General features: G+C 36.3%; 2 protein-coding genes across 2 annotated transcripts; both read right to left on the minus strand.

Annotated features, from left to right (window-relative positions):
- Nucleotides 1-31: 31 nt before the first annotated feature.
- On the minus strand, nt 32-11,045 carry LOC131850636 (clusterin-associated protein 1). Its single transcript, XM_059200937.1, has 9 exons — nt 10,959-11,045; nt 10,093-10,289; nt 8,141-8,307; nt 6,358-6,457; nt 4,905-5,122; nt 3,588-3,720; nt 2,517-2,826; nt 1,783-1,881; nt 32-795 (listed from the first exon to the last, which is right to left on the minus strand). Exons 1-9 carry the CDS (start codon nt 10,978-10,980, stop codon nt 665-667), a joined length of 1,377 nt encoding a protein of 458 aa, XP_059056920.1. The 5' UTR covers nt 10,981-11,045; the 3' UTR covers nt 32-664.
- A 4,820-nt stretch (nt 11,046-15,865) lies between these two features.
- Nucleotides 15,866-22,292, minus strand: LOC131850637 (large ribosomal subunit protein mL62). Its single transcript, XM_059200938.1, has 6 exons — nt 21,981-22,292; nt 21,772-21,899; nt 20,633-20,642; nt 19,016-19,060; nt 18,241-18,410; nt 15,866-16,544 (listed from the first exon to the last, which is right to left on the minus strand). Exons 1-6 carry the CDS (start codon nt 22,131-22,133, stop codon nt 16,451-16,453), a joined length of 600 nt encoding a protein of 199 aa, XP_059056921.1. The 5' UTR covers nt 22,134-22,292; the 3' UTR covers nt 15,866-16,450.
- Between the last annotated feature and the right edge of the window lie 4,449 nt (nt 22,293-26,741).

Raw genomic sequence — 26,741 nt, forward strand, 5'->3', positions numbered from 1 at the left:
ATATAAAAATTTATTTTATTAGACCTATAGAAATAACGAAGTAAGAGATTTTTGAGCTCGTTCAAATGAGACAAAAATATTAGGTTGGCAAACCCGTCTATTAATTTCAACTAACAACACTTAGTGATGGATAACATCATTCTAGAAATCATCTAGAAAATTTCCTGCCCATATAAAAGGTCTTAAATCTAGTCCCTCGGGGATTGTTGCTACCGGAGTCGATTCCAGGCCAAAGGGGCCCTGAGGCCCCGACCTGTACCCTCTTGGGGATGCAGACAGTGTAGCCAACCCTACAGTTTTAAATGTATATTTACATTTTAGAAATTCAATTCAAGTTCAAGTTTAAACGGAAAATCAAGAAGAGTTACAAATTAAAACTGACATAGAAGAGAATCTGACAGATGGAAAAATTGCAACTTTTGATTCCGAAAAAAATTTTGACAATTACATTGTTTTTTCTTGTTTTTAACGCCCTTCTTATTATATATTCTATTTATTACTAACATTAAATTATATACGATTTTACTATTTTTTAATTTGATATTTACAGTTTTTTTCAAGCATGGGGGGCTGGGGGTTATGCCCCAGAATTGATGCCGGAGTAAAGGGGTCGCGAGACCTCAACCAGTATCCCCTTGGTATATTGCGGATAACCCGGTTCATTCTAGAACTCGTTGTCGCTGAGAACAGACGCTCGACCTGGTGCTGCACTGGGTCTCGCGCTCGTCAGCCGGAGTTCACTCTCCGAGGAACTACCTAGCGAGTCCCCGTCTTCTGCATCACCGGCTCCAACTCCTGGACAAGGGAAGTAATAACCTTAAACATATATAACATTCTCGTTTCACAATGTTATTTACCATACTCCTCCAAAACGGCTTGTCTGATTTTATAAAATTTTATATGCATTTTCAGTAGGTCTGAGAATCGACTACTATCTATTTTTCATACCCCTAAGTGTAAGAAGCACTAATTATGATGGACGACTGATGCTTTGAAGCCGGCTACCGCAAGGGAAACCCTAAGTAGCGCCCGTGACTTGTGACACGGGTGTAGGTTTAAAGAGCTCTTTTAGAATGCATTAACACTCGCCTTCACTACTTGCAGCTTCCCCCCAGGCCCAACTAAGATCGGGATGAACCTATTCCTAATACAATTCACTTTAATATCCAAAACACAACCGGCACGCTCTGCACTCGTCGACTGAATGCCGCGGCTCACCCAACCAAAGAGGATTATTCAACTACCGACCCGTATTTATAGACTGAAGTCAGTGCAGTAGGTTGGTCTATAAATACTAGATGGCGCTATTTACAATATTTGTAATAATCTTTACATTGGGTACTTCATTAGTACTAAAAACAAACTACCTTCTTTTAATATATTTTTAAAATATCGGATTTTTTCTACAATAATGATGTGAATTCTAACATAAGTGATAAGGATTATTTGATATTTTACATGTAAATTAAGATGCTCTATCACCTTAATAACCAATATTATAAAATAATAATAATAAGACTTACACATTTTAAAATAACTAAGCTAACAGCCGAAGATCGGGAAATTTTTGTAAAGAATATCTCGAAAACGGAATTTAGGATAGGTGTCTCATAGTGAAATCTGTTTGAAATTATGTAAACTATACGCCTTTAACGTCAATAGGTCCACTTAACCAGTAACCCTGTATAAAATTCCCGCGTCACACTAATCCTAAACCGGCAGTTTATCAACTGCCAGACCACTGAGGCAGTCAGATGGTAGAAGTATATAATATGATTTCACCATTAATAAGATCAGCATAGTCATCATCATCAGCTGCCCCCAGCGTGCGGGTAGCGGGCCGCGGCCGTGAACGACTCCAGCGGGACCCAACATCACCCCCTGCAAAGTAGTCGAATATAAACTCTATATATAAGGGGGTAAGGATTGTTGGTAATAGGGACTGATGATCTTATTGCTAGCAATGTACCATGTCGGGTTGACCTACGTGATTCCCCCTGGAAACTATCGTGATAAATCGGATATGATATGATATATCCTTCATGAACTGCTTAATGGAGAACATGCCGAGAAATGCAACTTGTAAGGCATCCGTGCGAAGCCGGGGCAAATCGCTAGTAATTTATAAAAATAAAGAAGTATAGTAACAAAATACACAATACGATTAACCTACCATTTTCAAAATTCAAAACATCTTTATTCATGTAGGTCTAATACAGACTCTTATGATATGTCAAATCTACCGTCAGTTCGGAATGATTTCGAGATGAGAACTGACAAGAAACTCAGCTCGTATTCTTTTCAAATTAATGTTGTACATGTTTATAATAATACAGATTCATTTAAATTCAAAAATTGGGAGAATAGAGTCAGCATATGCAATTGCAAATGTACATGTTTACATATGCTATTGCAACAAACAAAAAATCTAATCAGTGTTCGTAACCTGAACAGACCAGTCCCCACAAGCAGCACTCGTACATGAGCCATGCATCATTTTAGTATTGGACACTCACCATAATACTGTCTGTCGGAGAAGTCCGAGTCAGAACGCGAAGCGTCTTCATCACGGATTTCATCGAGAGAATCTCTCGCCGCTGCCGCCATGTTACCGAACGCGCGGCGAGACTCCGCTGCGCCACCAGCTGTCTTGATCCTCAGCCGAGTCTTGGGCCTAGTGGCAGGTCGAGGCTGCTTCACCTCGCTCAAGTCTTTACCATCATCACTGGAGTCCATGTCTTCTGAATCGCTAAGTTTGCCCAGGACATCTTCCGCTTCGTATTTATGTATGAGCTGCAGTATTGCAGCTTGTTGTTCTTCTGCCTCCTATTGGTTAATCACAATAATAGGGGGGAAAGGGGATTGTTAGTAATGTGGATTGATTATCTTATTGCTAGCAATGTACCAGGCCAGGCTACTTCCACGCGGTTCCCCCTGGAAACCATCGTGATAAATTCTTGGTGAATTTGTCACGATGGGCTAACTGACCTGACCTTATGCTCATCTTATCATCCTCCACTGGTGCCCCGCCAGCGTAAACCGTTAGCGCAAACGGGTGCACCATTACATTATCATCTATAAAAAAAATCATAATAATAATAATCTCAGGACAATTCACACAGTGCCATCTAGACTCAAGTAAGCTAGCTGAAGCTTGTGATATGGGTACTGGATAACTGATACAAATACATAGATATTTTTTTTCGTAAATACATAGGAAACACCCAGACCGATACAAACAATTATACTCACGAATGCATACGTTTGTGCCGTGCGAGGAATCGAACCCGCAACTATGAGAAGTAAGGTGGTGTGCTAAACCACTAGACCTTCAAATTATATTGTGAGGATATCAACACACAAGTTTCTTGCTCATTCTTCGTGTGATGAGTCTGCGTTCCGAATGAGTGGTATAATCAAAAATATGACTATTCGAAAAAAGTGCTTGTATTGAGTTTATTTGGATAAAGATTATTTCTATTGCTATTGTAATATTTCCCTAATTACATCCTGTATAGGCGATGGGTACCATTTACCATCATGAGGCCGTTACATAATTTGCCACTGCTGTTATATAAAAAAGTTACCTCGGCCTGTGCGCTTTCCAGCACACTGAGCTGATGCTTCAAAGCCTCGACGCAGCGGTACCTCAGCACGTACTGGTCCCACAGCTGCTCGATTTCAGTCTCCAAAGCCGTCAGCTCACCTTGATACGCTGGTCTAACAACATACATGGAATATTATAAATGTTCTTTTACAGCAGATGTTCTCAAACATATTTGTGTCGTAGACCTCTTGCCATATTTTTCGGTTTTGGGTACACCCCCATTCTTACCTAGTATTGATTTCTTGTAAATTTCTAACTGTAGTAAAGTTTAGTGTTAAAAACATAAAGTAACAACAACAAGATAACCGCTGTCGTAGAACCCTTGCAGTTTGTTATAGACCCCTGGAGGTCGATATAGACCACTTTGGGAATCAATCACTTTTATAGCTACCCATCTCGGCTTCGCATTATACATGTAAAACTTCCTCTTGAATCTATCTATTTCTAAAAACTACCTTAAAATACAATGTGTAGTTCAAAAAAAGATCTAAGCTAACAGCGGAAGCGATTTCTTTTTATACTATGTAAGGATAACGAGCTCGCAGCTCGCCTTATGCTAAGTGATTACCGCCGCCCATGAGCACCCGCAATACCGGGAAATTGCAAGTGCGTTGCCAGAATTTTAAGAAGGAATAAGCTCTTTTCTTGAAGGTTTCAATATTGTATCGGTTAGGAAATACCATTACTGGTAGGTGACTCCACAATAAACACCCGCACAGTCCTAAGTGGACTGTATGGAAAGTAATGTTTCCTTTATCAGCTCCCCCCAATTTCTCCAGCAAGTAAGAATCCCAAGCACCCCTAGTCACCCCTTAGGCATATGAACGGTCTATTGAAGATTTTTCCACGCGAACCAAAAAAGTATTGTTGCTAATCCGACTCACTTGATCTTCTGTCCTGTATGCAACCTCTTCTCAGCTCTCTGCAGCTCTGCTGTTCTCTGCTCCAACTTAGCATCGAGTGCAGACTCACTAGCTGCAACATTGTCGATCTGTTCTCGACCCTTCGCTACTTTAGCGGAAACGGTCCTTGAAACTTTTGATTGTGTAAGTGCCTGTGTTAAACCTAGTATTGTATCGAGTGGAGCAGCTGTGCCAGAATCTCGCTCTACAGTCGCAGGTACATGCTTTGCATCCCTTATTTATTTCCATACAGTCCACTTACCTTTATCCACTCCCCCCAATTTCTCCAGCAAGTAAGAATCCCAAACACCCCTAGCCACCCCTCAGGCAGATGAATAGTTTAATGAAGATTTTTCCACGCGAACCAAAAAAGTGTTATTGCTAATCCGACTCACTTGATCTTCTGTACCGTATGCAACCTCTTCTCAGCTCTCTGCAGCTCAGCTCTTCTCCGCTCCAGCTTAGCATCGAGTGCAGACTCGCTAGCTGCAACGTTGTCGATCTGTTCTCGGCCATTTGCTACTTTACCGGAGACAGTTTCTAAAGCGCGACGGAGACACGACTCCATGGCTGCCATGTCCAGAGGGCGAGAAAGAGCTTGCTCACGTTGTTCCTAGTGACAGATAATAATAATTATAACGATGGACAATTCACACAGCGCCATCTAGCCCCAAGGTAAGTAGAGCTTCGTGGGTCTTAAAATAAGTAGAGCTTTGCTTTTATGATTGGTGAAATGTTAGAGTTAATAAAAATAGTATATGCTCAGTTAACAAACTATGGAGATATGAAGACGATATTTAAGACTAGTTTAGACTTGTTATTGTACTTCATTAAATTGGAAAAGAGACTAAAAAAAACTATAGACACGTCACGACGTGTTTACGAATCAAGACTTTATTGTATAAATTTTAAACGTGTGCTGTATTTAAAAGCAGTTATAATGGGTACCAGAGTAGTAATACATTTTTTTTTTAATAAATAAATAACTTCTGAACCATTAACATAGCGTCATCTAGTCCCACGATAAGCAGAGCTTATGTTATGTGTACTAGACAACTGATATAAATACCTGGATAATTTAACTTTTTTTTTTTAAACACATAATATAAATGGAAAACAGACCGATCCAAAAAAAGTCATAGTAATGAATACTAGGTACTAGACTAGTAATGCATTTTTTTTTTTAAATATATAATACAAATGGAAAACACCCAGAGCGATACAAACAAACATACTCATGAACAAATGTTTGTGACGTGCGAGGAATCGAACCCGCGACCATCGGAAGTAAGGCGGTGTGCTAAACCGCTAGTCCACCGAGGTCGTCAATTGGGCCAGTGTGTTTGGTATTCCAACTTTTAAATAGTAGGTATATAATACTTATGTTTGCCAGATACCCCCTCCGATCGATCCCCCGTCCAATTTAACGGGGATCGATATTACGACGGCCTGAGCCGAGGTTCGAACCCCTAGCGGTGCCCTCAGACTAAAGTCGTATCCATCAGGCGGGAGTTGGCCTTCAGCCGCTCCATAAGTCCTTCCTTTGGTTTGGAGTGCCGTCAAATTCAAATTCAAATTCAAAATATCTTTATTCATGTAGGTCTATTACAGACTCTTATGATATGTCAAATCTACCGTCAGTTCGGAATGATATCGAGATGAGAAGAACTGACAAGAAACTCAGCTCGTATTTTTTTTCAAATAATAGTGGAACATGTTTATGATAAATACAGTTGTTAAAATTCAAATTTGGGAGAATAGATCATCATCTGCACTCGCCCCCTATCGTCCGGTGAAGCTGTAAAGGCCAGCTGCGGCCAACAGCATTAGAGTAGTCCGAAAAAAAACCTTATTCTCTGCTTCCTTAGCAAGTAGATCGTACAGGAAAGCACCCTTCGCTGTGATGTCGGTTGCCAAAGCACGCGCTTGTTTAATTTCTGATAACTGGAACAATAAAAGGAAATACATACTTATGACAGTGAAATTACCCCTCCGATCGATCCCCCGTCCAATTCAAACGGGGATCGAAATCACGACGGTCTGAGTCGAGGTTCGAACCCCTAGCGGTGCCCTCTGACTAAATTCGTATCCGTCGGACGGAAGTTGGCCTTCAGCCGCTCAATAAGTCCTTCCGCGTGTTTTCTTTTTATGATTGATAATGGAATGGTGCACCCGCCTGCGCTAACGGTTTACGCTGGTGCACCAGTGGAGGATGATAAGATGAGCATGAGGTCAGGTCAGTTAGCACATCGTGACAAATTCACCAACAATTTAACACGATGGTTTCCAGGGGGAACCGCGTGGAGGTCGACCTGACATGGTACATCGCTAGCAATGGGGTTATCAATCCACATTTCTAACAATCCCCTTCCCCCTCCTTCCCCGGGTTTGGAGTGCCATCTGCACTCGCGCCCTATCGTCCGGTGAAGCTATAAAGGCCAGCTGCGACCAACAGCATTAGAATCCGAAAAAAAAAATTAAATTACGGAGACATGACCGTAATCCTCTGGCACAGGGAACTCCGAGCATTACAGACTCGTTTTCTGGTTTCTGGTGGTGCTGTTTACTACTTTCCATGAGGTGGGTCAGCTTGCTTGCTATCATGGTTATGAAATAATTGGTTTTTGAAAGGTTATTGTTGCAATAAAATCTGTACCATCTGAATGAGAGAGTTTTATAGCGTTACGATATCCGTATTGACAAACAGACAAAATAATTCTCCATTCTTATTTATTTATTCATTAAATCAACCCTTTTTATTTATAGTGTTTAGTTATTCCTTGTATATAGTGGTACTGAGAATAACTGTTGGAAGTGCAAATATAATAATAATATAAATATAATAAAATAATAAATAATAATAATAATAATAAACTATTAAATAGATCTATTACAAAAAGCCGTCATACTAAACACATGCCGAATAGTAAGAAAATTTCTATCTTCATCACATAACTCATCCATGCTTGGCTAAGGCCCGCGTGTTTCAATATATTACCCCCGTAAAAAGGGAGGTATAATTCATATAATATATGTATGTAATAATAATAATAATAATCTCAGGACAAGTCACACAGCGCCATCTAGACCCAAGTTAAGCTAGCTAGAGCTTGTGTTATGGGCACTAGATACAGTTATAAATACAGTTATCGAACCCGCGACCATTATACCGAGGTTGTCAAATAAATAATAATAATAATAATATAAAAAAATATATCTATGTAAAATATATGATATCAGTATTATATATACATAATTTATTAGATACTCTATTATATATTATCTGGCAGGAATAAGTTTTTTAGCGGACAACGTTACAATTTTTTTTTGTAAATACATACATATTATACATAGAAAACACCCAGACCGATACAAACAATCATACTCATGAATACAAATCGTATCCATAACACAAGCTTTAGCTAGCTTAACTTGGGTCTAGATGGCGCTGTGTGAATTGTCCTGAGATGATTATTATTATTCTATTCTGTTTATATTTTGTTAATGCCCTTTCCCCTTCTTCTAGTCGGTTGCAACAGTGTGTGTGTGTATGTGTGTGCCCGTGAGTGTGTGTGTACTTATTGTGGCTGCGACAGGTATTTATTATTATTAACATCATAGGTCAAGACATTTGCTAACATCATAGGTCAAGACATTAGAATCCACTTGGGTGTCATCTGGCGGCGGTGACTCCAGCGCGGTCCGCAGCAGTGCAGCCACCTTCAGCATCTCCCGGACCGCCCAGCCGTCTGCACCGTAAATCTTCTTACCGTTTAACTTCAAGTTTGCTCGCGAGTGCTGAAACGTTCATAAAAAACTAGCTGTGCATTGCGGTTTCATCTGCGTGAAATTTATAGATAGATAGATAGATAGATAATTGATTTATTGCCAACACAACACAAATAATACAATTTACAATAAGACACAAAACAAGAGATAAGTAATAACATGGAAGTTGGCAATAGGAGCTGCCTCAGCTGTTGCTGATATAAGCACAACCTTAGTGAGGTGCACCTATACAGCGCTGGTATTCAGTCAGCCCCCATTACTCATAAAAAAAAAACTAAGATGCGGGTTTTTTACTACATACAGATACATATAATTTAAACACAAAAAAATATATTAAATAAGATCTAGGATACACAAATATAAATATATATAGAATGAATTACAATATTCAATGCTCACAAAAACCGAAATCAGTTACAATAACAGTATCAAAAGGAAAAAAAAATTGTGAAGATAAAAAGAAAAGCCAATCCGTTTCACCACTCACAATCACAGTATGTAATAGTATATACGAGTACAAGCCCATGGCACCCATAGAGACTAGCTATGATACACGTGAAATATATAGCCTTTGTGTTATTCTGATGTAATATTCGCAGCATTTATAAACATATCAAGTGTTATGGTGTTAGCCATATCCTCATCCCTTTCCCGCGCACAGTATGTCATGCGGTCCCGACGACCTCGTCTACTACCGTGAATGGTGACATTCGTCCCAACCGCTCCGCTTTAAATTAATTAATATAATATTGACATTAACAATAAGTAATGTGTGCGAGCCTGTGTTATTCATGAGTGCAGCAGCTGTGCAATAATAAACCCGCTCTACAGTCGCAGGTACGTACTGTGCGCCCCCTTTATTTCATTATTACCCCCATTTCTCCAGTATTACTGTAAACTTTCATCAAAATTCGTTTAGTAGTTTTTGCGTGAAAGAGTAACAAACATCCATCCATCCATTCACCCATACCACAAACTTTCGCGTTTATAATGTTAGTAAGATACATGCCAGAACATTACCATATTGAAATTTAATTTAAATTAAATAATTCATTAACTTATGAACATTTCTACAGCCTATATTGTTTTTTTAAAACTAGCTATACCCGTGACTTGGTATGCGTGGAATTTAACTTTATTTTTCTAAAATAAAAGTAGCTGAAGTTTCACCTTATTGCATCAGCTGTCTGCCAATAAAAGTCTCGTCAAAATCGGTCCATCCATTTCTGAGATTGGCCGGCACAAACAGACAGACAGACAGACAAAAATTGTAAAAAATGTTATTTTGGTGTATGTACCGTATTTATATTCATATACATGTAGTAAGAAACGGTTATTTCAATATTACAAACAGATACTCCACTCCAATTTTCTTTTTATATATAGACTAGCTGTTCCCGCGACTTCGTCCGCTTGAAATTTAACTTTATTTTCTAAAATAAAAGTAGCCTAAGTTACTCCTTATTATATTACATCAGCTACCTGCCAAAAAAGTCCCGTCAAAATCGGTCCCGAGTGTCTGAAATGGTCAGACACTCCAATTTTATTTATATGTATAGATTATGATATCTAGGTAGTGAGTACACCGGTGAAGAAATTGTACTATTTAATGTACATTAGTAAGTTTATTTGGTAGTGTACTACATAGCTTATTAGTAACACATTATATAGTACAGTCGGAGTGGATTATTTTACACTTAACTTAAATCTATGTTGTCTAAAGAGGTACTAATGGAAGGATCTCGAGTGTTGACAGAAATAATACAAGTGTAGGCACAATATACAAAATCTCACAAACAAGGCAGCTGCGTGTGTGACAAGAGCCACCCTTTGCTCCACGGTGTCTCGACCACCGTCCAGCGCCGCGTCGGGCTCCACGCGCGCCGCCAGCCACCGCAGACACTCCTCCACCAGCTCCCAGTTGGGAGTCCTGAAGCTCTCCAGTGATATCGGCCGGGGGAAGCCCAGCGCTCGCATTGCCTCGCTAAAGTCTTAGTTAGGAGAGAGGATATTGTCAGTAATGTGGACTAATGATCCTATTTTTTTTTATGGATGATAATGGAATGGTGCATCCACCTGCGCTAACGGTTTCCGCTGGCGGTACACCAGTTCAGAATTATGAACTGAGCATGAGATCAGATCAGTTGTCCCATCGTAATAAATTCCAGGCGAATTTATTTTTCCAGGTTTGACCTCCTCGGAGGTTAACCTGACATGGTACATTGCAATGGGGTCAAAAATCACGAAATATCAAAAGCGGAAGGGGGTGTGTAGTAAGATATGTATTTATTTTTTCTGTTTTTATTTATTTTTTTATCAAAAACAACGTGCAACCTAGTCTACATATTTTTACCATAGTATTTATTTTCAGAGTAAAATAGAAATACAGTATATACCTGTATTTAAACATGATATTCTCTATTTTAAGATACTTTGCAAGCAATAAAAATACACGTAATATTGGGGGGAGGGGGGGAGCAGGTTGTCCTAAACCTCACTATGTCTCACCAAGGTAGAGGGAGGAAGGGTTAAAAGATGCTAAAAAGATCACGTGATTAATGGACGGCCTCTTAGCACAGATTGCCAGCAGGAACTAGTCCTACATAAATTCTGTTAAATAGTATTTTTATTTTTGTGGAATAATATTTTTGTTCACTTACTTCTGAGATCTCTGTATGACATATTGTTTCCAATCTAATCAATGCAGCCACTAGTTAGTAAATAACTACACCTACACAATCGTGCTTATTACAGTAATTAATTTTTGTTGACATCAACTTGTCTCCATGGCAACGGCATAGATAACTTTAGACTTGTACAGAATTTTTCGCGCGGTTTTTAAAATAAACATCAATGGGCTGTATGGGCTTAGACTCTTTGCCTTTCCTATAAGTTTTTTTTTCCATATTCGTCCATCTCCTTTTTAGTGATGGAACAGGCAAAGATCCTTAGACCGTACAGCCTAGTCTACGTTTATACTTCTTCATATTTGATCCTTTCCTATAAGGATAAGTAAAACAAAAAAAATAAACATAAAACTTTTTTTTGTTCGATTTTTTTCCTCTCAGGGAAAGGACATGCAGTCCATATAGCTATAGTCTACGGTTGTGTTGTAATAAATTATAATACTGGCAATATTTTTTTATGACGGGTTGGGCGACTGCTAGGTGTTTTAGATTTCGTTTAATAACCAATGTAAAAAACTTCTTTACATATAGCAAGTCATAACATACAGTAATTAATATTTATATAAATTGAATCCAAATACCATTACGTAATAAATAAAATTACATTAATTAAATACGTACACAATATAACTAATATTCGTAGTTATTATTACGACATATTTATATTTAGGTCTAAATACTTGGTAATATTATAAAAAGGATGTTTTTCAAAAAAGATTTTATTTCAGTTTTGAATTAATTAAAACTTATTTTCATAATAATTAGACAATTCACACAGCCATCTAAATACTACTTCACAATAGTCTAAAGTCTGTTAGTCTAGAAAGATACATATACATAGATAATAAAACCTACATATATATTACACCCAGACCGATACAAACAATCATCCACGTGAATACTAATGTTTTGGGGTTCATAGTAGGTAGTTTATTATACATTTTGATTTTTATACTAATGCCATGTTTAAAAGTTTTATCAAGTTCTTGTTTTAGGCAACTATATAACCTGTATATTGTGGTCGTTTTTCAAACACATACGTCAGGGACAAGAATGAAGGATTTTTATAGGAGCGATGGTTAACTCTTCAGGATAGACTGTATACTTTCAAATTAAATAATACTAGAAGAAATATAATATTCAACTTGGAAAATGAAAAGTTCTGCTAAACAAATGCAACACGACATAGTCGACGCTATAAAATGTATCAATTTATTTTCTATCTGATTCTTCTTTTTTTTTTTCGGACATATATAATAGGTGTTGTTAGCATATATAAGGAAGGACTTATGGAGCGGCTGAAGGCCAACGACGGATACGACTTGAGTCTGAGGGCACCATTATTGTTCGAAACTCGACTCATGCTTACATCGACGTTTGAATTGGACGGGGGATCGTTGAACTGGGGACATTCTTCAGTGAACAAACATTAATTAACCCTAGATGTTTAAAGTCAGTTGTTCACATAAGTGTTTTTTAAAAATAATTAATAAGATTTTTAATTAAAACATGTTTATTTAGAGAGAATACTTCATAATAGCCTCCAGTCTCTTAAAATCATCTACTACTAGTAAAATTACAATTTGTAATCTAAATATATATGAACTACTAAATGATTTTAGGGGTTCAGGGATTAGATAGATAGATAGATAAGTTCTTTATTCAACAATTACAAACACATAGCATACATGAGATACATTTTATAAATAGAAATAAAGTTTACAAATTAAATAATACAGAAATATAATATTACAAAATAAAATAAAATGAAGATGGCTATACATACTACGTACATATATAATTGTTGACATATAGGCTGGCTAAACGCACCGTGAAGACATTATTGTTCCCGACCTGGATTTTGATTAATTCTACTACTAAGGGGATAAATTAACGGAGCGGAGCTACGGGCAAAAGCTAGTCAAATATATAGCGTCATATTTATCAACAATTTGTAATCTTATTGATGTACCTATTTTATTCCAATACAAAGATTTCATCTATACATATAAATAAAATTGGGAGTGTCTGTTTGGGAGTGAGTGTTTGTTTGTCAAGGGGATGAAATAGGGAATGAAAGTTTGTGTGAAACTTTGTCAATATTAAACCGATCGGGCTGAGACTTTGCATGCATAAAGCTACTATGACGTAGGCATCCCCAAAGAAAGGATTTTGATAAATTCCACCCCTAAGGGCGGCTGAAGATGCGAGCAAAAGCTAGTTTACACATAAAATGTACATTGTATAGACAGGACAGTGTTAAGATTATAATAATTTTTAAAATACGTCTTAAGTATATAATTTATACAAAATTACTTATTTGTAATATATATTTTTTAAATTGGGCACACCAAGCAGTATATAAGTTTGGTACCAACTAACTACTACTCTTATGAATGACTATGTTGATAGTTATAATTATTTACATTAATTATTGTTGCGAACTATTTTTTATACCTTTTTTTATAATTTATGTTTTTTATATATTGTTTTTATATGACATAAGTTAATTACACAATATTTTTACGACAATACCGGTGCTGTTTTCTTTGCTCGTCGTCTTAGTCTCCATCCTTCACACATATCTTAGAATCAAACAACAAAAATTTAAAAAAAAATTATAGACTTTCAATTTATGTACACCAAATGTCAAGTATGCTTATTCTAAATTCGAATAGTCTATAAGTAACATAAAAACAGATAAGTCAAATATTATATATTCAATTGCATTTTTTCTTATAAGTAATAAACACTTATAACATCATTTGTAGTTATATTTGCCCATAAAAAATCATTTTCCAAATCTATACAGATAAATAAATATAAAACGTGGTAAGATCCCGTGATTTTTACTAATTATACGTATAAATACCAAATCTATTAATACATATAAATATTGTCTGTTTGCAATATTGAAATAACCGTTTTTTACTACATGCAAATGAATATAAATACGGTACATGCACCAAAAAAACACTTTTTACAATTTTTGTCTGTCTGTCTGTCGGTCTGTTTGTTCCGGTTAGTCTCTGAAGTGGCTGCACCGACTTTAATGGGACTTTTATTTGTAGATAGCTGATGTAATAAGGAAACTTAGGCTACTTTTATTTTAGAAAAATAAAGTTAAATTCCACGCGGACGAAGTCGCGGGTACAGCTAGTGACAAATAAAATTAGTTAACCCAATGAGTAAATAAACACTACGGTTCGAAGTTAACATTCAGATAGAGTATACTACGTACAATATTTTTTTTTCCAGCTACTCTATGCTGTTGGCCGCAGCTGGCCTTTACGGCTTCACTCGACGGTATAGAGTAAGTGCAGATGGCTAATTCAAACATGGGGAAGGACTTATATAGCGGATAAAGGCCACCTCCTGCCTGGCGGATACCACTTTCCCAGATGGTACCGCTTGTGGTTCGATCCTCGGCTCGGGCAGTCCTAATTTCGATGTCCATTTTGTTTAGATGATCGATCAAAGGGCCCGCAATCTTAGATTTTTTTAGTTATTAGAACACGAAGTTATACAGAATCTTGCTAATACTTTTATTACAGGCGTTACTGAGACCAATTATTCTAAATATATATAACTCAAAGGTGACTGACATAGTGATCTATCAACATCAGCTATCTACCAATAAAAGTCCCGTTAAAATTGGCGCAGCCATTTCAGAGATTAGCCGGAACAAACAGACCGACAGACAGACAGACAAAAATTGTACTGTTTTTTTGGTGCATGTACCGTATTTATATTCATATGCATGTAGTAAAAACGATTATTTCAATATTACAAACAGACACTCCAATTTTATTTATATGTTTACATAAATCTAACTGAAGGTTTACGCCATGAATCGACCGATGTAGAAACTTTCAAGCATTTCCTTGTTTTATATTCTTCTGTCATTTCATTTTTGTGACTTAATGAGAATTGAATATAATTTATTTAACGAATCAATAAAGAGAATAATTATTGTATTAGTATCAAATGAAAATATTTACCTTAAGTGTTGTTGAGGTGAAACAATAGGAATGACGATACAATGTAATTATTAAATTCAAAATTCTTATTTGGCATGGCATGTTTATACTGATTAAGCATATAACATAACAGTTATATCGGTAGTAACACAATAATAAAAAAGCAAATAAAAATTATCACTTCCATATTCCAAAACCCAGGTCTGGAAAAGGATGATCACAATAGATCTATGTAGATCGCAGGTCCAAGCACCTGTTATTTTATTTTATTGGGGGGATTGGGCTATTCCAAACCCCCCAAACAATAAAATAAAATCTCAAATTGGGTAGTCAGAGATATAGTCATTGTAGGCGACACGTAAATATAAAGAGTAGGTGCGAGCGAGCGCGACTGCAGCGCCTCTCGCGTTTTTCTTGCAGTACTAATCGGTTGCCGCGCTTTTTGTTATCGCTTCGGCTTGCGTGCACCTCACATTTTACATCCTCAACAGTCATGTATTGACGTTGATGTAAAACCATCACCATACTTCTAATACTTGATAAAAAATAAAAGCAAACAAATAAAACATAATGGAATATGAATAACATCTAATTATTTATACTTTATACAACTATCAACACAGTCAAACACTTTAAATATAGGTCGCATTGAAATATTGGGATGAAATCACAGCAATATTAATAAATCATTGCCTAATGTTTTGTCAAACGATATCAAATGTTTTGTGGTATATATTTAATGTAATGTAAGATATCTTTACACGTACGCTCTTCCCCTACGTTCGATCCCCCGTCCAGTCCAAACGGGGATCGAAATTACAACAGCATGAGCTGAGGTTAGAACCTCCAGCGGTGCCCTCAGACTAAAGTTGTATCCGTCAGGCAGGAGTTGGCCTTCAGCCGCTCCATAAGTGCTTCCGCGGGTTTGGAGTGCCATCTACGCTCGCCCTTATTTGCGTTATTAAGTCTACACCAGGGATGTTAGGGAGCTCCGTAATCGTAAACTATCGGATATCCGATATAAAAAAAAAATCGTAACCGTAACTGAATCTGAAAAGTTTCGGATATCGGATAGGGGCGGAGCCTAATTGAGACACGTTATGTAACCATTTTATTACCTAATTGCATTTTGCTTTTCAAATTCCTTAAAAAATAATATCCGTAATCGAAATTATCCGAAACTGACGGATAATCCGAAATAATTTGTTATCCGCATCCATATCCTATATAATAATCATTCCTATATATGAAACCTATCCGTATCGGACATTTCAAATCCATAACATTCCTGGGCTACTCCCATATTGCGACACCAGTTCGGCTCCGAATGAGGCATCATTAGGCAAGGAATAGAGTTCAAATATAGCTTGAAAAACTTTTGTTGATTATTCGACTAAACTGGCCGATTGTAAAAATATTACACTGCATTCAAATTAACATTATTTCAATGTCCTTTAACTATGTATGCCCAATTTAATAGAAAAATCATAAATCTATCGCATTTGGCGGTTGTCTCAGCGCGCGCTTCAGAGATTCCTCCCGCTTGATCGCCACGCGCAGCCGGGACGCTTTCAGATGTCTGAAAAACAGAGCAGATATTTTTATTTCTATTAGTTTTTATAATTGACTGTTGGGTTCTGTAATAGTTCTGTAAGCATTAGGTATGGTGCAAACTAAATAAGCTAGATTACTAACTATGCTCTTATCACTATGATTTAATCTTATTGCATGATTATATTTATAGTGCTTGTTGGTAGTTTGTAAACGTTTCGGCTTGTAAATGTAACTTGGACTATCAACCAGCGCCACTAGTTTCTTAAGCAGAGTTCTTCTTGTGATGAGACTAGACAACTGATATAAATACACAGCTTTCCTTTACAACGAGTGGTAGATAAAAAAAACATTTTTATCATTGTTAACAACAGAACTATTCAAAAGTGCTTAAATTAAGTTTATTTGAATAAATGGATTTTCTAATTCTATTCTATTCTATTCTATGGCATATTTATAATAAACATTAAGTGGACTAACAACGCAGTAAGCCATTGCACTAATTGAACCTTGTAAGGTTACATGTGCAAGCTTGAATGCGTGAAGAGAACTCCGTGAGATGCCAAGTTCTTGACAACGCCTTGATATAAATGGATGGGTTCCTTCAATGCTAGTCACTTTACATTTTGAAAATTAAATAAGACCTCGTTTTTTCTATTAATATATTTCATTTTTCTCTTTTCTTATTAAAAAATATAATGTCGAACATGGAAATTTTTATCATGGATAAGTTAACAACATTGAATCCATTTTCAAAGTGAAGATTCAATTGAATTTTACTTTGAAAATGGATGGTCAATTGTTGCAACGCAAAAATATATTATGAAAAAAAGCCATTTTAATGTAAAGTGACTTCTGGGTCACCCTGTACATATTTCTTTTTTGTAAATATGTATACACAAGGGGTACAAAGTTTTTGTTTTACGTATTAATATATATGAAACTATGGTATAATATTAGAAATAGAAATAGAAATAAACTTTATTCAAATAAACTTAATATAAGCAGTTTTGAATAGTCAAGTGTTTTGATTCTACCGCTCATTCGGAATGCAGACTCTTCACAAGAAGAATGAGCAAGAAACTTGTGTGGCTCTTTTAAATAAATGTTGATATACTTATATTTAATTAACAACACGGATTAAGCATGCGGTAATCAACATAGAAACCGCTACGCACTTAATGTCTGTTCAATCAGATAACATTGTCAGCGCTATGAAATTTAAAGATATTTACGACAAAAACATTATTATCATTTATAAATTCTTCAATTTTATAATAAGCTTTTTTAAAAAGAAAATATTTTATAAAACATTTGAATATTAATATTTGAAGCCGAAACTTTATCAAGACTGATACAACCAAGCTTATTCATGAATACAAATGATTGCATTGTATGAAAAAATTTAAGACTGCTGATACCCTAAAAGATTAAAAGATGTGATATTATATCATCATCATCATCATCGCAGCCCGGAAGACGTCCACTGCTGGACATAGGCCTCCCCCAAAGATCTCCACGACGATCGGTCCTGCGCTGCTCGCATCCAATGCCTTCCCGCGATCTTGACCAGATCGTCGGTCCACCTTGCTGGAGATATTATATATCTTGCAGTAATCTTGAGGACCAGATCTTCCAGCTGGAGTGGACACTACTATCAGTTCCCACCAAGGGCGGATCCCGCTTTGGTGCCAGGTGATTGAAGATAGAAGAATAGAAAATACCTCTGTCTAATTCTTTCTTCAGTTTCAGGCGACACTTCACGTTTGGTGACAGCTGCGTCTCTGATCATGGCGCGCAGCTTCTGCATGCAGTCAGCCAGGTTTAATTGCTGGGACCGGGTCACATCAGAACGGATGATGATGTAGCCATCTCTTGTTAATTTCTTTCCATGCTGCAACATTTTATTAATAACTAGCTGTACACACGACTTTGTCCGCGTGAAATTTAACTTTATTTTTCTAAAATAAAAATAGCCTAAGTTACTCCTTGTTACATCAGCTACCTGCCAAAAAAGTCCCGTCAAAATAGGTCCATCCATTTCAGAGATTAGCCTGAACAAACAGACAGACAGACAAAAATTGTAAAAAACGTTATTTTGGTGTATATACCATATTTATATTCATATGCATGTAGTAAAAATCGGTTATCTCATTATTACAAATAGACAATCCAATTTTATTTATATGTCTAGATGTATAGATAATGTCAGGACAATTCACACAGCGCCATCTAGACCCAAGGTAAGCTAACTAAAGCTTGTGTTATGGGTACTAGACAACTGATACAAATATAATACATAGATATAATATTTATTTTCATAAATCATACTCATGAATACAAATGTTTGTGCCGTGCAAGAAATCGAACCTGTGACCATTGGAAGTAAGGTGGTGTGCTAAACCACTAGAAACCACCAAGCCCCTCAATCTAAATCTCACATTAAGTTATATTGCATTCTTAAATTTACAAGTATGTATATATATAAAACATACATACCAATTCTAATAATTTCTCTCTGATCTCTGGATGTATCCAATCAGCCTACATATTCATATATATATACCTCATACACCATTTGTGTGACAACCTGTAAATATAACAAACAACAATGATTATACTATAGTATTGTTATACACAGCTGTGATAAGACCAATGCTCAAAAGAGACCTTGATTTGGTGGACAAGGTCGAAACCCACGACCACAGTCAACAAACTAAGGTCCTTTCAAAGACTTGCATGATTGCAATCACAGAAAAAAAAATAAAAATAAAAATAAATCACCATGAATACAAAACAGCAAGAAATAGCCTGTGACAATATAACACCCCTGGATTTGTAAACCACTAGAAACCAGCCAAGCTGCCTCAATCTAAATCTCACATTAAGTTATATTGCATTCTTAAAACCAAATAGTATATATATAAAACATACATAGCAATCTAATAATTTCTCTTGCATCTCTGGATGTATCCAATCAAACTTCAGTTTGAACCTCATTTAACTTTGTGTACTGTAAGTATATTATTTTTAATGAACAAAAGAACAAACCAATCTCTCTAAATTATCTAAAAATAAAATAGCCACAATACACATAACGGTTCACTACATGAACAGTTTACATGGTAAACTTAAACATAAAAATACTGACATAACAAACAATTCTATTTTTTGTGACATAAATACTATGACTGCAGATTTAAACTGCTCACAAAGACAAAGGGAAAGCAATCAGAATTAATAATTGTTCAACAGAAAACAAACAACAGATTAATAATCGTTAATTATACAATTATTTTTGGATAAAGTATAATATTGATATTGTCTGTTTCCATCCAGTGGATAAAGAGAGCATAGTGGTTCAATTTAAATAATTATAACGTTGTCAGCTGCTTCAATAGAAAGTCAGTTAACAGAGGCGGGTCTATGATAATTGCAAGAAATAATATAACAAACAACAATGATTATACTATAGATCCACTGAGAAAAAACCAAAGATGAACAAACCACCGATTGTAAACAATCAAAGTGGATTCAGAACAAATCAAATGACAAAATAATAAATTATTCATGTAGGTAAAAACTATGATAGGGACAATAACGGGCCACTGTCTTAAATGACATTTGTACACAAATCTACAGACAGTCCCCTATGCCGGGGCTGCTTTGTAGCCGAGGAATGACGTAATCCTGGAGATGAGAAGCTGACAAGACAACATTAATCATGTGAATCCTCGGAACGGTGAGGTCGCTCCGAGAAGGGGACACCAGGAGACTTCTGCGCTTCTGGGAGGAATCACGAAAGCCTGGCTCTACACGCACAACGGCCCGAATGAGAGGCTAATTGCGGAAAATGGAGTCCAACCGACATTGACATTGACATTGACTATAGTATTTAAAAAACTTCTTAGCATGTCAATTTTCAAATTCAAATTCAAATTCAACATATCTTTATTCATGTAGTCTATTACAGACTATTTTATCATAGTCCTTAATTTCAGAGTAAAATTGAATTATAGTTTATATTTAAAGATGATATTCTAAAAATTTTAAGATTCTTTGCAGGCACTAAAAATGTGATGTTGGGGGGTGGGGGAGGGGGGGGTTGTCCTAAACCTCACTATGTCTCACAGAGCGAAAGGGGGGTTAAAAGATGCTAAAACAGATCCTGTAATTAATGGACGGCCCCTAATGATGGGAAATCACAATAATTGTAAAATTATGTCTGTATGTACATAAATAATAATAATATTGTTGTATATTTCCTATCAAGTTTGTATTAACACAGCACATTGTAGACAGAGTGGGAAACAGCAAAATTTAAATAGAAATAATGTTTATTCAAATAAACTTAATACAAGCACTTTTGAATAGTCATATTTTTTATTCTACGGCTCATGCAATTAGCATAAAACAAATTACTAACTTTAGTGAAACTGCATTTAGACAAAATTACGACAAGACCTGACATGTTAATTGTTAGTTTTTTTTAGAGGGTGACTGTAGAATGGAAGTAGAAAGAAGTAAGAACGAGATATGGACCGAGGATGTCTTAGATTGGTATCCAAGAGAACAAAATAGAAAACAAGGGCGATAAAAAAAGAGGTGGGAAGATGATATAAGGGCAGTGGCGGGACCAACATGGAGAGGGAAGGCGTTGGACAGAGGAGCCTGGAGTCTTTTGGAGGAAGCCTGTGTCTTGGGAGAAGCTGATGATTGTCAGCACAAATGCTATAAATAAAAACAAAATGGATTGGTGCCGTAACGGTTTACGCTAGAGGAAGATAGTATGAACATGAAGTCAGATCAGTTAGCCCAACATGACAAATTCACTGGGAATTTATCACGACACTTTCCAGGGGGAACCGCATGGAGGTTTACCTGACTTGGTACATTGCTAGCAATGTGATCTTTAGTCCACATTATTAACAATTCCTTTCCCCCATAATTTTTAGTGTTCACATGTCAAAATCATAGACATCACATGATCTATAGTTGTTGTTATTATATATGGTATATAACAACATGCCATGAAGGGGGATATAAGGGGATTGTTAGTAATGTGGTCTTATAGCAATGTACCATGTCAGGTTGACCTCCACGCGGTTCCCCCTGGAAATACATAAAGTTATATGTAATGGGCTAACTACCTGACTTCATTATCTTATCATTGCCCCACCAGCGTAAACCGTTAGCGCAGGCTGCACCATTCCACTATCATCCACAAAAAAAAAACATGGCTATGACTATCAGACCTAAATACAAAAGTTATTAATAATACCTTATTAACATTCTGTCCGCCTGGTCCTGAACTCGCACTGTATGTAATGTCCAATTTTTCAATGGGAATGAAACCAGAAAACTTTTCTTTCGGGTCTGGAGTCTGGAATTAATTACAGATTTAGAATCAATGTAAATTTTATATTTATAAATCGTATTATAAATTATCTAATTAATTACTTACAAAAGAAGGAGTTGTGAGCTTCAAGGAACTGTTAGGATATAAGGTTTCCAGAGAAATGGAACTTTTATAACCTAAAGGCCTCATTAAGGTTGTATAAAATACATTTTGGGCCAATTTCTGCATGAAAAACAATCTTGAAGAGGTTAGCGCCATAGTTTTTTATTACACTAAGAGTTTAGAAAGAAATATGTAACTAAAAACTATTTTGCATAATTCAATTAAAATCAAGTTTCAGTTTTATATAACAAAATAAAACAGTTTAAGTGATAATTTATAATATTTCGTCTTTTAAAATTTCAATAATTTTATTTGACTGATTGTGATTGATTGATTGACAGCTTGCCTCTCGCTAGGTTAATGATTGAAGCTGGTTTCAGTCTCATTGTCAGTATAATTATCAATGTCTAAATTGTAGCTGTCAAATGTCTCAACTAGTTTTCTCTGTTACTTATTTAGTGAGGTAGCAATGAAATGATGATATACAGCTGTACATTTGTTTTATATGCAATACATTTTTTTCCAAACCTCTGATTAAATGACTACAGAATATTACATATTATTTATTCAAAAATTCTAAAAAAGTCGTACTTATAAAAAAATTCGAGCTTAAGAACCTACTTCTATATATATGGTAACTCAGGGCAAGAACATGGTTAGTTTCAGTTCGGCATGCAGTATTAGAATATATTCTATTAAATTAGTTTTTACAAATTAATCGTTTATATTTCAATTAATCATCGGAACAACGACACACACAACAAAACTTACCGCCACATTCCACATGAATTCTCTGCATTAACTAGTTTTTCAATCAACTTACGAGTTATAAATCATCGTTGAAATCTGTTCTGAGCTATGTTCTCAGGATGACTCAACTTGTCTATTAAAAAAAATATGGTGGTATCTCTCTAGTTATTAAAAAAAAAGAATAAAATGTAGGTTCGAAGACTTTTATCTATACAGCTACAAGGTGATGAACTCGAAAAAAATTTGAATCTTCTACAAAACGAATATGAAGTGCTATAAAATTCTAATTACTAAAAAATAGTAAAATAATGATAACGAGCCATATTTTAAGTCGCTATGCCGAGCCGCCATATTCACAGTTTTTGTGGTAAACCAACAAAATTATTGGTTTTAATTCTCGCGGTGAAAAACACGAGACGTAAATGCGCGCTCGCGTGTCACGCTCCAGATAATTTAATTAGGATCTCGTTCCGCTCGGGGGAGCCACCTCACGTTTCTACAAGAATATTTAGTCAACAATAATTTATAACTACATTTTGACACGTTCGCAGCGATTCTTGTCATCGTCGATTACGATTCAGCCCCTTTATCTATAGAAGTGGCAAATCTGTCATGGCCGCACGGATGAGAGGGAACGAGACGCAGCATGTTGCCGTCTTCTTCTGTCGCATATTGCTGCTGCATGGCAATAAATTCGTTAAGAGGCATTTACACGACTCAATCTCAGCTTGCTAGTTAGCACCAGAAAATGTTACAGATGCTAACGGTCTTCATATATTAATATACTTACCAACTAACCGTAAGAACGGTTCACGCGATGTTTTGGTATAGACGAGAATTTGATTTAAATAAATGGCACATGAAATTAAATAAGAATATATTTATTCATATAGGACCTTTCCGTCATGAGAGACGTATCGTATTTTTTATCACTCTACCTACCGTCCAGTTCGACAAGTTACTTTCAAGAATAATTGGCAAGAAAATGAACTGATACATTTTGTTTTATTATTATTATTGTTTTTATTTCCTTTTGTAAATAATAGTGACGTTTTTAATCTCTAACCCTTCCAATCGATCCTCCGTCCAATTGAAAAGATGATCGAAATTACGATGGCCCGAGCCCAGTTCCCCTACTAGTGCCATCAGATTAAAGTCGTATCCCCCAGGCAGGAGTTGGCCTTCAGCCGCTCTATAAGTCCTTCCGCGGGTTTGGAGTATGTAATAATATTTTGTCTGTGATTTAGAGTGACATCTGCCAGAAGGCCAGCTGCAGCTAACAGCATAAGAATACTTCGAAAAAAATCTTTATATTCACATTTTGGCAATTTCTCTTTATGTCTTATATACCTGCATGTATAAGACTAAATAGAAATTAACTGACATAAACTTCAACTAAAATTAGGTTAGTTGTCTTGTAAACGCATCGTATGTAGTTATTAAAAATTGGTTGAGGAGCAGTGATGGCTGGCTCATACGTCATACTCGTGAACGAGTGCTGCTTGTAGGGACTGGTAGTGGTCTGCTTTAATACCTACCACTGATGTAACCTTATCGTGTATTTATATTTGACCCTAATAAATTTGTGTTGGTGGTTTGAAAAAAAAATCACAACATTTATTTAAAAGAGCAACACACAAGTTTCTTGCTCGTTTTTCTTGTGATGAGACAGCTGAATTTGCCAAATGAGCAGTAGATTAAAAAAAATGTGATGACTATTCAAAAGCACTTAAATTAAATTTATTTTCATATAAGGATTTTATATTCTTATTATAAACAAAATGTCGTTTCAAAATATAAATTTTGTTCGATCTTTGTTAACAGTTCCTAACTAGTTTCAAAATGTAAAAACTTTACATTTTAAAACGACATTTTGGTTGATCTTTGTTAACAGTCGTCTTTACCATAAAGGCACACGGGGCCCGTGCCCAGGGCCCCGTGTGCCTTTCTCTCAGGGCCCCCCCGAAGGACTGACAATTTTTCTCACACATTTATTCTCAAAAGATTTTTGTCACCGCCGTCTTAAACTAGGCCGGGGCCCTTGGGCACACAAGAATTCGGGGCCCTGTAGTGTGCCCACACTTTGCATACAACGCCGACTACCGATAACTTCGCCTATTCATATGTTCAAAATTCAAATTCAAATTCAAAATATCTTTATTCATGTAGGTCTATTACAGACTCTTATGATATGTCAAATCTACCGTCAGTTCGGAATGATATCGAGATGAGAAGAACTGACAAGAAACTCAGCTCGTAATTTTTTCAAATAATAGTGGAACATGTTTATGATAAATACAGTTATTAAAATTCAAATTTGGGAGAATAGAGTGACCACCAGCATATGCTATCGCAAAGAACAAAAAATTTAATCAGTGTTCACAACCTGAACAGACCAGTCCCCACAAGCAGCACCCGTTCACGAGTATGACGTATGAGCCAGCCATCATTGTACTCAACCATATTTGAGGGAGCACATCGACCCGGCCCACCACGCCGCCACAAGTTTGAACTTTATAGCGAGCATGACTGTTTCAGGTTACTCCACTACGTCAATTATATTATTTACAGCATAGGCTGTACCGATCACAGTTTTCACCCATTACAATATTAAATTTATGCTTACCTAATGTTTTTTTTTTACTTTCCAAAAGGGCCCCGAATTCTTGTGTGCCCAAGGGCCCCAGCATAGTTTTAGACTGCGGTGTTCTTAACTATGTTCTCACAGCTAAATAGTCAGTAATCCGCAATTGGATTAATGAGATCTTCATCTGCGTCTCGCGATGTACTTACTCTACAAAAATTATGGATCAGCAACTACTTTCATCAATTATGTTAATGCGCAGATGCGCAGGCGCACGGCAGCCGCCGCTCGGCTGCTTTCCGAATTCCGAGCTCGGATTAACGAGCCTTGCACTCGTAAATTCGCCGTTCCGGCTGTCACTACACACATACACACTAGTAAACTGCCCCGGCTTCGCACGGGTTCTAATATTTGAGGTTCTTCTTTCATAAAAACTAAGTTATCTCATGTAATCAAATGTAGTTCAAGGCAATTTTGTTGAAAAATTTAATACTTATAATTTATTATATTTTGTTATAAACACATATTTATTTGGATAACGATTAATACCATGTTTATAAAAACACCTTCGCAAATAGTCTATTACTTTATTAGAAATTTGATTACCATAAATAGTGAATTAACCTTAAAAGATAGACACACATGTTGTTATGGATTCTTTAGAACTTTTAAAGGAGAACTTTCATTATACATATTTTTTTCGTAATTTTAACCGTTTAAGCAGCGCACCTGAGGTACATATATATAAACACTTAAAATTAATATTCTTTGTTACATTTTTCATTGCTGCTCCGCTCCTATTACTCGTAGTGTGATGTTGTGTATGCTATAGCAGATGGTATCCAAGGGAAACCAATAGCAATAAGTGAGGTGATAGCTGGCTCATCCGTCATACTCGTGAACGACTGCTGCTTGTAGAGACTGGTCTGCTCTTATCACTACGACTGATTTAATCTTATTGTATATTTATATTTGAGCCTAAATAAATTAGTGCTGGTTGGTAGTTTGTATTCACACGTTTCGACTTGTAAAATGTGAACTTACAAGGATTGTTTAAAAGAGCAACACACAAGTTTCTTGCTTATTCTTCTTGTGATGAGATAGGTTTCCGAATAAGCGGTAGATTTAAAAAAAATTGTTGACTATTCAAAAGTGTTTAAATTAAGTTTATTTGAATAAATGATTTTCAAGGAAGGGAACTGTTAGTAATGTGGACTCATGACCTCATTACTAGCAATGTACCATATCAGGTTGACCTCCACGCGGTTCCCCCTGGAAACCATCATGATAACTTCCTGGTGAATTTGTCACGGTGGGCTAACTAACCTGACCTCATGTTAATCTTATCATCCTCCACTGGTGGCCCGCCAGCGTAAACCGTTAGCGCAGACGGGTGCACCAATCCATTATCATCCATAAAAAAAATTAAC

The sequence above is a fragment of the Achroia grisella genome, unplaced genomic scaffold (assembly GCF_030625045.1).
Source record: "Achroia grisella isolate CSIRO2021 unplaced genomic scaffold, CSIRO_AGI_Agris_v1 utg778, whole genome shotgun sequence".
NCBI classification, from domain to species: Eukaryota; Metazoa; Arthropoda; class Insecta; order Lepidoptera; family Pyralidae; genus Achroia; species Achroia grisella.